General features: G+C 40.1%; 1 protein-coding gene across 1 annotated transcript; it reads left to right on the forward strand.

The window, feature by feature from the left end:
• Positions 1 to 4,963: 4,963 nt before the first annotated feature.
• On the forward strand, positions 4,964 to 5,588 carry LOC147420918 (uncharacterized). Its single transcript, XM_086504751.1, has 3 exons — positions 4,964 to 5,152; positions 5,226 to 5,287; positions 5,348 to 5,588. The coding sequence occupies exons 1-3, from the start codon at positions 4,964 to 4,966 to the stop codon at positions 5,586 to 5,588; spliced, it is 492 nt and encodes a 163-aa protein (XP_086360877.1).
• Positions 5,589 to 15,385: the final 9,797 nt, after the last annotated feature.

The raw sequence follows: 15,385 nt of genomic DNA on the forward strand, positions 1-15,385 counted from the left end.
ATACTGGGCTTCACAAAACCGATATTAGATCCCAGTTCCACTTACCCTATTATAATTAACAACATCAACCATTTATAGGCTACTTAAGGACCTCTCTTCTTAAGCAAGAAAAGAGAAACCAAATGCTCTGATACCAATGTAATGAAATTAGCCTTTTAACTTGAGTTGAAGCGGAAAGTAAATAACATATTGAGCATTTCCTTGGGTATTCTTTAGTGGGTAGATATATAGTGAGAAGGAAAGTGCTTGGATAGAGAGAGCAACACTTAACACATTACTTCATTAACATGGCATGATCAATACTTGTAAAAGAGAGTGAGAGTTTAGAGAAATTGAAACCAATAGAGGACTGGATTAGTTGGAGCCGGTCCCCCCTCCAATAGGCATTTGTATTATAGATTCTTCCATGGCGGAAGACTTGTTTACAATACAACTGTTTGTGTTCCTTGAGACCTTCTTGATGAGATGAAGATGGTAAGCTTCACTCACCAAGCATTAACATAACTACAACAATAAACATGATTAGCATGAGCTTGAAAAATGCCCAGCCTCAATCCCAAGACCTCAAACACCATGAAAGGTGAGGAGAGCTAGCAGGGAGTGAGGAAGAAGAGAGAAGTAGAAGTAGCTCTACTAGAAAGAAATAACCCCTTGCACATAATCACTCATAGCTCTTGTAGCATAGCTTAGCATAGATTTAATGGAGATTAGAGAGATTGATAAGCAAGCATAAGCATTCTCTTGTGTGGAATTGCATCCATAGCCAAGAGCTTGTGGTAGTAGGCACTCAACTTCTCAAGCTTGGAGAAGGAGATGGAATCCTTGCTTCACAAGAGTGTGTGAAGGGAAGAATGAAGGAGAGAGAGCTTGTGGGAGACTCAAATGAGTGTGAGAGAGAGAGCTGGGCTCCCATTGGGGCAAGGTGTGTAGCCTCTTGAAAAGTGTCCTTCTTTATCTTTGTGAGGCTAAGCTAGCACCCCCCTTGCTTAAGCACAGCCCCTGCTTAAGCACACCCCCTACCTGCTTGAGTAGTGTGTCTCTACACTTGACAAGTGGCCCCTTTCCTTTCATAAGGGTATGGGTCCTTGGTGAGGTGCTCACTTACTATCTACCCCCCCCCCCCCCCCCCCCCCCTTTGTAGGGCTCTCCCCCTCTTGAATAGCAAGTATTTTGAACTTGGTAAGCAGGCAGCCCCCCTGCTTAAGCACAGCCCTAGCTTAAGCAAGCTACCCCCTTGCCTGCTTGCACTTTAGTGACTAAAGAGTATAATTTTAAAGACTATGTGCTAAAGCTTTTAACACTTACCTTTGGAGGCTTTAATGAAGACAACCCTAAGGTCTTTTTCTCCATTAGTTAACCTTTCTCTTTGATAGACATTTTCTCATATGGGCCCCTTTACTTTGGCCCCGTGCTTAAATAGATCTATAAGATCATCTATATCTTAACCCTTGTTCCTGTTTATTCTCCCACATTAAATGATCAGTTTAATATGAGAAAATCATTTGGGTTGGTCAGATATTAGATTTTATGACATGCCTACATGTCCGCCCACACCAGGTGGTCGGACACCCACACCACACCTCCCCCCTTAGGGAGAAAAAGTTGAACATCTTTTTACAAGTTAGGACTAGAAAGGGACTAAACATGAAGCGATCAACTCCAACGCCTCATCGGGGGGAATGATCATACAGCGGCTTAGGGGCTAGGGGACTGAACTTGGGGGCTAGACGTGACATCATGCCGACATCATCAAAGCATGGAACTCGTACCTCTCGCTTATGCAAACATTAGGTCGCTATCCAAATGTAATGGACAAGACGAGGAACGACCAGCGGCAATCAAAGAGATAAAATTTTGCGACATGCATCCTTCCCGAAAGGGGTTTGGTGTGTGATGATAGCAAATACTAGATTGCAAAATGAGCTCCAAGTGAAAAAACTATCACTAAAAACATAAAGAAAGGATGGACTGTGTGCTTTTGTATGATAACTATGAGAGCATAAAGACAGGGCACCTCTCCAACAAAGTTGCAGCCACTCCCATCTCCTTGAGCATACTGAAAAAGAAATGTTTGAAAAACACTAGTAAACCAAAAGAACAAAATATCTTGAGAGAATAGGTTGTGTAGAGCTATAAGCTGATCGTAGGTTGCTGCAAGAAACACTCATGAAAATCCAAATGCATTAACCAGCCAGCCACTGCTCTGTTGGAATTGTATGTAGATAGAATTGCATGGTAAGCTTCAGTAGCACTTTCCAGAACGGATTGGCGACATGCAGCGTGCCAAATTTGTATAAATGGCCAGAATTCGACCTTTGATTGTGTCACCTCAGCACCCAACGTGAGACCTGATTGCGTAGGGTGCTTCTTGAGTTTCTGTTCAGGCTTTTTGGGCTTCTAGCAACCCTGCATAATAGAAGGCTTGTCACTACCATCTGAGTGCACCTCGGCAGTCCTCACAACCCCGTCCACAGAATTAGTCGTAGTGTTTTTTTGCCTTCTTCTTCTTGTCGCCTTTCTTGGTTGCAGTAGGTTTAGCGTCTTTGGGTGCTAACTTTTTGGGGGCTGCCTTCTTCACTTCTGGTGAGAGCTTATAGGACTCCTTGAATTTTATTAAACTTTGCGGGAAAAACACTCTTGCACTTAGACTTTCTAATGGCGATCTGGCATGAGCCTGTTCTCTCCTTCAATGCCAGATCAATAGCTTTGTTGATCATCTAGAAGTAGTTGGGATGAAGTGACTCCGTCTTGGGCTTCTTGGCAGCAGGAGGCTTGGCCTTCTTAGGATTAGAGCTAAGAAGTACTGGAATCGCAGGTTTACGTGCGATGATCTTCGAGGGCCTATGAGAGTCTGCTTTGTAGGGTAGCGAAATTGCAACTGGTGAAATTACATGAGAAAGTACTGTAGGGGATGCCAGGGCTTAGGACCTGGAAGAGATAGGGCGGATGTGAGCTTTGGGTGACTGTAGAGATGAGAACGGCTCATAGTTCCTAGTCTGGCTCGATGGCAAACTCCATAGCTATGCAAAGCAAGAAACCAAGAACTACCAGAAATCAGTTAGAAATTGTCTGTCTCCTCCACCAATGTGACGTACACGTCACATGAGGCTATATATATATATATATATCTATATATATATATATATATATATATATATATATATAGAGAGAGAGAGAGAGAGAGAGAGAGATCGCTGTACTGCAAACTAGGTCTGCCTCCTCAATAGTCGACAGCCTATCTTTATAGGAACGATACCGGCTACATGCCAAGAACTTGCCTACATGTCCGCCCACACCGGGTGGTCGGACACCCACACCACAATATATAATAGTTTTATAATTGCATCATAGTTGCATACAATTTTTAAAAGTACAATTGAAGTCATTACAGAATTCTCGTATCCTTAAATATTAACATAATTAAAATTTGAATTTTTATTTTTTTTTTAATTTTTAGCTTATATAAAAAAGAAAATTTTTAAAACTACTTTTATCATGAAAAGAAACGTGAAGTGATAGTTGTCTCTTCCTTCCTTGCAATATGTTTATCAATGATGAAAAAGAAAAGTGGAGTTATATCTTGGTCATCTTTCTTGGTAGTTGCCTACTACTTACCATCATTCTTACTCTTTACTAAAGCTGTCCTTGTTAGGAGTGAAGACATTAACTCTCTCATCATAGTAACATAACCTTTTATAAATTCTCTTCCTCCTCCTCCTATATAACAAGAACTCTTATGTACACTAGCTGTGCAAGTCTCAAGCTCACGTTTGTTTGTTGAAAGCTTTGGTTAGAACCAAGCTTGCTTTCACCTACCTAATGGATATTCCTATGGATGGTTAGTATTTGTATCTGTTTGTTGTTTTATGAGCTGTGATGAGCATGACTTAGAGCATTGACATGAGCAATTTTATTTAAATGTTAACTTCGACAATTTTCCCTTGAGTGTACCACCGGACTTAGGATCGCTTGCTGTGATTAACACACAGCTTCGTAGCCAGGTCAACACAGCCGCTGTCGTGTCACCGTTATCTCAAAACAAAAAACAGTCATCCGAATCTCCGCTTGGCAAGAAGCTCAGTCCTAGAGCAAAACTGACCAAGGCTTCATCTTTAGCTATAAAAAAGGCTTTGATCTCTGTTAGAGGTAAAATTTACAACTTGTTTTTATGGTTAGTCTCACTCCGTTCTTATCTAATGCTTTTTGATAGGTAAAGCATCTAGATGCTTGGCAGATTCTTCATTCTCATCTTCTTTGATTAAGAACACTTCAGAAGGGAAAGAGGAGCTTAATGCTGAATCTTTCAACTCACAATTGACCATAACCCCTGCTTTGAGAACTTTGGCAATTTCTGAATTATCTGAGACTGCGAATTTTAGGTTTGCTCTAGAAGGAAAAGTCCTATGTAAGTACGGAACTTACAAGATTCCAAAGTCTACCTATGGTAGATATCTTCGTGTGGATCTTCTAGACAGGGAATCTCGTCATACAGTAACATTTGTTGTGACTGAGATCTACCTTTCAGAGTTTATTGAGTCCTTTGTTGTCAATGACTTTGTTCGCCTTGAGGGTGCATGTGTGAAAAGGGCAGCTGCCAAGGACGATGGAACTTGCTAGTGGGCTTTATATGCTGATGCTACGACTTTGGTTGTCAAAGCCGAGGCTTTTGACTGCTGCCTTCAACTTTATCCTGAGCAGAAAATCAAAGAGTTGTTCTCTCAAAGCACAAGTGCTGCTGAATTTGTTTCAACAGTTGCCTTTATTGTTGTCAAAATAGAGAATGTTGTTAAAAGCGATGGCACTCCTAGCTTTCGCTTAACTGTGGCAGATGGACCTTCAACAAGCGATCAAGCTAGTGTGAGTGTTGATAAAGCTTCTTTGCAACACAAATGTATCTTTGTTCATGTTTGCATTTTGATGGCAGCTTCTCTTTGTCCCTACTGGACGGGTTGACTATCAGTTTATGGTGCACGAAGTAAAAGAAGTTGGATACTACTCATGTGTCGCTCGTAACATCAATGTCTTCAAGCATCTATCAAACACCGTTAGTGTAGTTGAAGCTACTATCTTGTGCCCGCTTCCTCTCTCTTTGGCTAGTGTCTTCCAAGAATACTTGTTGAAACAAGTCACGAACCTAGGCTTTGGGAAGAAGGTAATTGATGTGTCTGCATATATTAGTAAAAAATGAGTTTATGTTGTTTTGATGGTCATTGTTGAATTTGCAGGTGTTTGGTACGTTGGAGATTGTGAGTGTGAATAGTTTGGATGTCAAATACTCGTGCGGTGTGTGCAAAGGTCTCAATGTGAGCCGGCAAGCGAGTAACCCATTTTGCTACTCTTATGGCAGACTCTCTACAATCACCAAGCAGCCTGTGTTGCCCGCTAAATTATATCCCCAAGATGGAGAGGTTGTTTCTGTCATCTTGCAAGGAGCTGTAGTTGATTCTGTTCTTGGATTTTCTCTTCCGTTCTTGCATCTCTTTGATCAAAGCTTGGTAGAGTTAAAATCTTCACTCTTGAACTTCAAAAAGGCTGGTTGGTTCACTATTGACAAGGCGGGACAGTTTACTGCATTCAAGGGCGCCTAGTTTGTGTTCTTGATATCAAGGTTTCCCTTTTTGGAACAATGGCATATGATATCATTTTGTACGCAGATGGCAAAAATCTACATGTTGATCCTATATTTACTTCTAATTTTCCAGAGAACAAAAATGTTTTGCTAAGTTTGCTTCACGGTTTTCACTTGTCCCTCTCTTTGCAATGTCTTGAATCCAAAATTGTGAATGAAATTCTGGAGCAAATAGAACTAAAAAACGAAGATATTTTGAAAGTGTGGGTTGAACCTTGGATTGTTGATGTACGAACACCTTCTTTTAATCAAAAGTAATTTTTGACGTCGCTTTTAGGTAGTCCGAATTCGTCAATGATGCTAAGTGTGCACTTAGTAACTTTGTTTTGCAAGATGTCCTTTGCAATGTGCAAACTCTACTTTTACCAAAGCGATGTTTTAAATGAAGTCCGTTGTTTCGGTGCACGTGAATGTGCAACCTCGTCCACTTGTCCAACTTTTGTGGTGTTAAATTTTCGTGGCTGTTTTTTATGGTATCCGTGTGGAGATCATCCACCCAAACGTAAACGTTGTGTATGAAGTAAAGAAGCTACCTTGTGTCTAACAACACTTGTCAAAACTCATGATGTCACTGTCCAAGAAATTGCATCTATGTTTTTGCAATTGTTTCCAAACTCTTTTAGTGTCAAACAAGTGAAGACAAAAATTTATAACAGGTCCAAGTCATCGCGAATTTGTCAAAGAAGGTCTATAGTTTCATATAGTAGAACTCTTTTGTATGTCAAGACGATTGAAGATGTCCCTGCTTTTGCTTGTGCTTCCTGTGGTTCCCTCTTGTTTCGCCATAGTTTGCATAGCATGTCAAAGGTGTAATTTTTTCTTCTCAAGCAAATAAAATCAATGGTCATTGGTCAAAAGAAAGAGTTTCAAGTGTGTTATTCATGTAAGACTACGTTGAAGAAACAAGAAGAACCATTGTTTTGCTTGAAAAGAGAGTTTCAATTCAATAGCAAAATACCCTCCGTAGAAAAATTGAATTCAGTAGAGAGTCGTCCTGTATCCTTGCGCATACAATTCGCACAAATTCGAGAGCTAAAATTCGAAGGTCAACTTGGTTTGCGTGGAAGCATTGTTAATGTAATGGCGGACCTATCACGAGTTCAAAGGGTGTTGCCACGTTTTTCTGATGATCAAGCTTCTATCCTTGTAGAAATTAAACGTAAGCTTGAATATGATCATGCTTATTTGAGTGGCATTGTGCGCCCAAACTGTGTTCTCCAAGCTTTGGCCGACCTTTTGGCCACTCCGTTGTACATTGATCATGGTGTTACAATAGATATGTCTTGGTCATCTTCTTTCACACTCCATGCTGATCTTGCTTATAGTCAACCCCAAGAAGATATTGACGATGAGAGTAATCCTACGGATACTCTGGTGCATGGTATCTACTCTGCACAACAAGTTGTGGACCATAATTCTTAAGTTGCAAGTATAGCCCCTTGTGAGGGATTTGGTCCATTAAGCATTTTTGATGATGAATCTTGTGAGGAGTTGTCATTTCCAACATTGTTTCTTGGTCAAAGAAGAAAGTATCATGTGTTGGCAAAGAAAAAATATCAAAAAATAGAGCAATGGGAGCTTCAGAATGTGGATAGACTATTTGCGAGCAACATTGAAAATCTTTTATTCAAAAAAATGAAAATTATTATTGCAAAAGTTCTTGGGTCTATTTGGGTGCGCTTGCGCAAGGGAAAATTGTGGGGTAGACAATTGCAGGCAAAAGATGTTCAGGCGAGCACTAACATTGAACAACTGCTATCATCTGAGCTTGGTTACCATGATTTCCAGTCACTGCGCACATCAATCGACTACAAGGTGAAGCTCAAGCGAAATGTGTTTGCAATGATCCGTCAATTAGGCCAGCCAACTTTCTTTGTTACATTTTCATGTGCGGAGCAAAGATGGAACCCTTTGAAAGATGGTTTGTGCAGATTGAATTCTCATATCAAAGAGGCAGACTACCCAAACAAAGCTTCATTCAGACGTGCACTTGTCCATTGCGATCCTGTCACAACAGCTCGATACTATGTGCATAGATTTCAAGCCATGAAACAGGAGTTGAAGCGCAATAACACCATCCTTGGTGAATTAGTGGATTACTTTTTTGTGACTGAATTTCAAAATAGAGGCAGCCAACATGATCATGGATTGCTTTGGGTAAAAAATGCACCTCTCTTTGGTAGTACCCCAGATAATGATACAATACGTTTTGTTGACACACATATCACTACTGACATGAATGTATTATATGAGTCTCTTAGAGGCGTACAAACTCACTTTCATCGCAAAACATGCAAAAAACGCAAAAGCATGTGTCGCTTTGGTTTCCCACGTCCTCCCTCTCGAGAAACATTGGTGCTATATCCACCCACATTATCCCAAACAGAGAAAGAAGTACTCTTGGCCAACAAAAAATGAATTGAAGAACGATTTCTTGCTCTTGGACATGATTCAACTATGTCATATAATGAATGGTTGACCTCTTTGGGTATGACGGAAGAAGTATACAACCAATCCCTTTCTGTAAGCATCACAGAGCCAGCACTGCTCTTGGAAAGAGATCCAAAGGACATTTACACAAACAACTTCAACAAAGAGATGTGTCTTCTATGGGATGCAAACATTGACATTCAATTTATTTTCAACGGCCATGGCGCTGCTGCATATTGCACATCATATATGACTAAGAATGACTCAACTGCAAGCAAAACCATCAAGAACATACTACAAGATTGCAAGAAAACAAATGTGCCAACGTTAGATCGATTGAAAAAAATTGGCAACGCTTTGATCAACACACAAGAGATGACATCACAACAAGCAACATATATTTCTCTTTCATTGCCCTTACATAGTGCAAGTAGACAATTTGTGTTTATCAATGCAGACTTTGAAAGCCAACGCACATTGCTCTTAAAACGAAGAGCCACTTTGACCACTTTGAATCCTGATGATACAAGCATTTTTTTTTACGACCTTGTGACCAAATACACTCAGCGCTCAGATAAGCTAGCGCACATATGCTTGGCTGATTACGCAAGAACTACCAATACGTACGTGGCTCCACTCATGAATCCAAGAAACCTCGAATCATTCGGTACGCTAACTTCAATGTAGAGAAGGACAAAGAGCAGCATTACCATGAACTTTGTTTGTTGTTCCTCCCATTTATTGGCGATGAAAAAACCTTTGAGACAAGTGTTGAACGTTGGAAAGACAAATATGCCACAAAATTTACAATTATAGATGGGAATCGTCAAAAGTATAGTAAGTTGGAACTTGAAGCAACAAGCACTAAAACACTTTCATTGCCCTCATCCTCAAGATCTGAGCATAATGAGCCTTACAAATATGAGTCGGCCCTTGATATTCAAACAAGGAAGCCAACCACAAGATCCTTCCCAACATTTCAAAAACTAGCATTGTGCAATGAAGAATACCACTCACTTATCTCCAAGTTGAACATTGAGCAATGCTCCCTTTTTTATGACATCATGACTAGGAAACGCTTGCAACCAACTCAACCAATCCATCTCTTTTTGACTAGAGGTGCAAGAACAGGAAAAATTTTCACTTTGCAAGCAATCATTCAAGGCTTGATCCGCCACTACAATAACTCTCTTGAATTAGATGTTGAACTCCCCTCAACATTGCTAATGGCATATACACGAAAAGCAACTTTCAACTTTGGAGGCACAACAATCCACTCAGCATTGCGCTTGCCCCTTGTCTTCCAACCAAGCACTTCTCTTTCTTCCGAAAGTCTTGCCGAACTCTCGCAGCTCTATAAAAACCTCAAACTAGTTGTGTTTGACGAAGCATCTTTGATTGGAAATAGACTCTTGTGGATCATAGACACAAGACTACGATCAATTAAACACAATCATGAAGAGCCGTTCGGCGGGCTAGATGTCATTTTTTGTGGTGACTTATGCCAAGCAAGCCCAGTTCGAGACCGCTGGATATTTAGCGAACCACAAGATTCTCTGCAACTACTCTCACCTTCGTTCTGGCACACCCATATAAAATGCTATGAGCTGACAAAAACAATGCATCAATCAGACAATGACTTCATTGATGTACTCAACAGAGTGCGCAAAGCGAAACACACAAACGAGGATTTGTTACTCCTGAATACCAACCATTGCAATAAGGTCTTTGACGAATTAACAACACCCCATTTGTACTTCACCAATAACTTGAAGGACTCACATAACCACCTTGTTTTTTAGAAATTGCATACTCACGCATACATTATCCATGCAAAGGACAACCATCATAAAACTTGCTTAAAAAAACTTTTCGTGCCAAGCACCCCACAAAACACTGCAGGCTTAGCCTCGACCTTGGAGCGTAAAGCAGGAATGATTGTTGAGATTTGTGGTGGGAATATCGATATCTCGGATGGTCTTGTGAATGGCGCAGATGGAATTCTCTAACTTGTGCAAAGCAAACCTCCATCCCCTATTGCATGGATAGAGTTTTTTGATCGCTCAACAGGCTTCAAACAACAACATGTGCACCAACACCTGAACACGCTTTCCATTGACCCCCAATGAACACCAATTTTTCAAACAACAAAAGAATTTTAGGTTGGGAAAAATGCATTCAACATTGTGTCTCGAACCCAATTTCCAATCCAGGCAGCCAACGCACGCACTATCCATAGATCACAAGGCTTGACAATGAGCATAGTGGCCTTTGATCCAACATCAATAAACTCACATGGATTAGTCTACACAGCTCTTTCTCACATCAAAGATCCATCAAACCTCCACCTTCTCAATCCAATCCAACCATCTCAAATCAAAGTCGACAAGAATGTCCTTGATGAGCTTAATCGCCTTAGCAATGAAGCCAAATGGGAATACTTCACAAAATTTCCATTCGCATACAAACACACACATCATATCATTCAATCATTGAACATCGTTTCTAGTCAAAAATATCTCTCCCATATCAAACAGGATTTGAATTTTGCAAGTTCCGACATTTTGTGCCTTCAAGAAACAAAACAAAAAAATCCTTCCAATGATCTTGCACCAGAGTTTAATCATGTCCATCACCACAACAAAATAGGTGTTTCAATCTACTACAAGACTTGCATGAAGTTGCAAATTGCGAACACAGTGCTTGCACCAGGAATAGAGATCATTCAAGTTGTCTTAGGCATCCATGAACACCTTGAATGGGAAATCATATGCGTCTACAAATCTCCAAAAATCTCATCAGCCTCGTTGGTGTCACAACTCTGTACCTTGCTACAACAATCACATCCTAAACGAATGAGTGTTATTATGGGGTACTTTAATGTAGACAATGACCCCACAAACAATCAATATCATTACTTGGAAAGAGAGCTCCAATCACATGGTTACACACAACAAATTCATGATGTAACGACTGTGTACAACTCAAAACTCGATCACATTTGGATTAAAAATCCCCCTACATCATTCATAGCAGGCACACGGTTTTGCTTTTGGCTGGATCATTCATCCACTCATCTTATGATTCCTAAATCATTCTAATCACTCCCTTCCTCCCTCCCCTCCATCCCTTCATCTCTCCCTTCCCTCATCCTCTCCACAAAAAGAAACCATCATTCCATACATTATGCTTTCCTTTATCCTATCAAAATACCACTTTGATACTCTTTAATCCTTCATCGCGGTCAACATTTTGTCATGTAATCTGCAAATCACTTTCTCTATGGATCAATATGATTACCATCCTTACAGTTTTCTATTTCATTTTCATGTTTTTTATTTGTTTCATATATAGGCAGGCCTTGTGATTTTGTCACTTGTTTAAGTTCGACATACTTTCAATAATGATTGAGATTTACCTTAAAAGTTATTTCATTTTTAAAATAGTAAATGGAGCTTTTTGTTTCACCTTTCCTTTCGCATTCTGACATGTTTTGCTTTTTCTTGCATTCTATTGTTTTGAATGTTAAAGTGCTTTTTCTTGCGTTCTATTGTTTTAGAATGTTAAAGTGAAGCTTCACCTTTCATAATTCTAGTAAATTCTATAGATTAACACACACACACGCATACACGCATTGATGTGTTCTTTTTATTTCACAACCTCATTTGGCTTGACTTTTCTTGCATTCTATAAATTAATTTTAATCAATATTCGAGAAAGTCTCTTTTATTGACTATCGGTCAAATTTTCTCCTCACAAAGAAGCGAACCGAAAATACTAGCATAAATTTGCAAGATTTTTGAACTATTTTCTCACATATATCATTGTTTTTCTTCCCTTTACCATGGCTTGTAACCGGCTAGTCTTGATTTTCAACCGGCTCAAGGCTAAGCTGAGGCAATCCTTTTCCAAACACTGATTCCAGTTAAACTCAACCTAATGACTTTATCATTTTTTATTTTTTAAAGACCAGTGTGACCCTTTTACTTGTATTCTTAATGGCTTCAAAAAAATTAAAAGATGTTCTTAATTTAAAGATTCCTCTCATCAACAAGAAAAACAATGCATTAGTTTATAGCACATAACAGCAAGCAATGAAAAAGCGCATAGATTTGTAACAATATTAGCTCAAAAGGAGGGATACAACATTGCGCGAGAGAGACATTGTAACTTTTAATGGTCTAGCAACTTGTGTGTAGCAGAAACTAACATAGAAATAGTGAGAATTTCATTAGAATGGATTCCTAATGAGCATAGTAAGAGTGCTTGGATGGAGAGAGCAACAAAAGCATAACACCTAGTTAGATAGGCATGAACAATACTTCAAAAAGAGAGAGACATTACGCTATTGACAACAATTGAGGACCGGATTTACATGGAGCCGGTCCCCCCTCCAAAAGGCTTTGTATTATAGGTTTCCCCCATCAAGGGAGACATTTTATAATACAATACTTTGTTTGAGGACAGATCAAACGGGCATCCACCTGGCCGGACACGTAACCGGACACCACATTTGTACTCTATTAATTGTCCGAGCTAGTGTAGTGATACTCTATGTAAACCCTAATTCTACAGTAGACGGTCAATTCCCTGAGTTGTAAATCTTTCATGACAATTATAAAGGTACATGTGAGCCGGCCACTGGCCATTTGGAATGTCCCTAGGTATAAATGTCAATAACCTTAATGCGAAAGGAAGATTATCTTTAGAGAGGAGAAAGAGCTCTACTGTACGTACGCTCAAGCTACGAGTTGCTCCAAACTTGTAATCATTGCTGCTAATGATTGGGTAATCCATTTTCAGTTTTGAAACTTGCATTGTGTTCCTCTCTCTTTGCTCTTTAAATTAAGTGTAAGCATTGTCATTTTTGTTGTGGTTCGCAACTACGTGTCTGGGAGCTGTAATTGTGGATTTGAGTGCTTAAATCATTGTTTATAGTCGTTTTGACCATAGAAGAGTGTTCTTAGACCATAGGACGATATTTCTAGCATGTTCTGTTGCAGTTTTCATGACCTTTTTCATGATGGATTATGATTCTGGTACCTTTTTGGATTGCAAACAAGCCCTATGTGTCCTAGACGTCCTCTTAAAGTTTCGTTGCATTTCGAGTCCGTTCGAGTGCCGAAATGGCATGATGACCTAGAGCTGTGAGAAAGGACATAGGCAGATTTCTCTGATCATTGAGTGTTGGTTTTCTTGTAGAGTTGTTGTGTTTGCATGTTTAGGTTCCCTTCTTGAGATTGACGATCTCAAAGAGTCTCCGTGCCCCATCCGAGTCACTTTTCTGAGTATTGACACTATGTTAGTACCAAAAAGCTATGTTACAGACGTCCGTTGCGGTGACCCGTTAACATTGGCGCCGCTTTCGGGGATATGATCCATAGATGGTGAGTGACCTAGTGTGTATTTAGAGCATTCTTTTTTGAAGATTTGTCTCTCCATTCCATTTACACCTTAGCAGTGAAGCAGCTAGACATAGGGTTTAGTGCTTGATACAGTTTAGAAGTTGAGGACTTGCTAGATCTATTCTTGAGAAGTAAAGAGGGTTGTGAGTGAGATAGCCAAAAGCATTTCCTTCTTCAATTTTCTCTATTCTTTCAGAGTGCCGTACCATTTTCCGTTTTGACTTTATTTTGTACCGTTTTGTTTGTTTTTGTTTCATGTTTCATTTCAGTACTTAGGAGTAGGGTAAGTAGAGATTACCACCATCAAATTTGGGCTAAAAGATTGAGGGAAAAAAGGGTGAAAACCATAATTTGGCAAAAACGACCATAACTCTAAAATCCTAAAAATTTGATGGTAGATACCTCAAAAGTGATCCAAATTGTGAGGTCCCCACCCCGCCGTTTCAAACAGGGGATCTGATGGTAAACCTGGTGGCCACTAGATCTATAGCGGAAGAAAACAAAGTGGTTCAGGGTTCATCTAGAGGACGATCTCTCATCACAAAATGAGTCGAGTTCGAGCATACTAGTAACGAGATCTAGCTCCACCTCATAGGGGAAGCGTGCTTAACTTATCTAGCGATCCTAAGATCCACCTTCCAAGAGGAGAGAAGTCTCGATGCCTTTTTCCCCATGTTTCAGAGGCACGTACACTTGAGGCTTCGCCTCTCTTGGGGCAATGAGTATTACTAGTGTTGGTTTATAACACTATGGGGACGGAGAGTTCTCGACCAATCGGGACCACCCTTCTCATAGACATTGGCAACCTAAGCCAAGTCCCCACTTTCCACCCCCACACTCACACTTCTTTGTGTGTCGTAATTACTACCACAATGGTTGTTCAACATATAAGTTCCTTGATTAGGTTCTAATTCACAAGGTTCATTAAGACAGCCCTTCAACCAGTATTGCAAAGCAGCACCAAGATAGTAATTCTAGTAAAATTCTACTCAAACTTGTTAATTAAAATTCCAATGTTCTGGAGGTACAACAGCCCCCCTCCAGTGAGAGTTTACTCCTGCCGTTGTCGCCTAGCTGCCCATACAACTAGGTATGTCCATCGCATAGAACGCACGACATGGACATTCCTACCGCATAGAACGCAAGACGTGGGTATCCACCGCAAAGAACGCAAGTCATGGATAGAGGCCCTAAGCTAGTAACTCTAGCTATTGCGAAATCATCGCGAGCCGTCCCCCTGTGATCAGTAGGGGGATCAGGACTAGTTTCAACATTGGAAATAGAAATGAGCATGCCGAGCTAAATTTTCCCTAGCAGACATTCTTTCCTATTTTAAACAGTATATCCAACAACCTTTCTTTCCTACTTAGAATTTAATATACATTTCAATTCAAATGCCGAGGTTTCCGTTGGACTTCTCCAACATGTTTAGGGATATGTTCTTTCCTAACTTATCGTATAACTATTAGATTAAGAATTATATAGTAGACTAATGATATGGATAATTAGAGAGCATCTATTGAGTAATTTAGCTATGATTAAGCATAATAGTTGCGAGATTAGGAGAATGATAGAGAGATTTGCAGTAAAGCATGAAATAAATTCGATATTACCGTGATTAGGGTGAGATCCACTTGAAATTCTGATCCAATGGAGTTCTCGAGATGAGAATCGGACAGCACTTCCCTCCTTTGCTTTTTCTCCAAAAACTATGTGTGCCGACAGCACCTCCCCAAAGTGTGTGTGTAAGTGTGTGTGTGTGTGTGTGTGTGTACTGATTGGGTGTGTGAGCATATGTGTGTGTGTGTGTGTGTGTGTGTGTGTGTGTGTGTGTGTGTGTGTGTGTGTGTGTGTGTGTGTGTGTGTGTGTGTGTGTGTGTGTGTGTGTGTGTGTGTGTGAGCACACTCTTATATAGGCCCT

The sequence above is a fragment of the Adiantum capillus-veneris genome, chromosome 28 (assembly GCF_014529385.1).
Source record: "Adiantum capillus-veneris isolate H3 chromosome 28, ASM1452938v2, whole genome shotgun sequence".
In the NCBI taxonomy this organism is placed as follows: domain Eukaryota; kingdom Viridiplantae; phylum Streptophyta; class Polypodiopsida; order Polypodiales; family Pteridaceae; genus Adiantum; species Adiantum capillus-veneris.

Coding starts and splice junctions, on each gene's coding strand:
- LOC147420918 (XM_086504751.1), top strand. CDS start 4,964: ATGGTGCACGAAGTAAAAGAAGTTGGATACTACTCATGTGTCGCTCGT. Junction 5,153..5,225: donor ACCTAGGCTTTGGGAAGAAG/GTAATTGATGTG, acceptor TTGAATTTGCAG/GTGTTTGGTACGTTGGAGAT. Junction 5,288..5,347: donor GTCAAATACTCGTGCGGTGT/GTGCAAAGGTCT, acceptor CTCTTATGGCAG/ACTCTCTACAATCACCAAGC.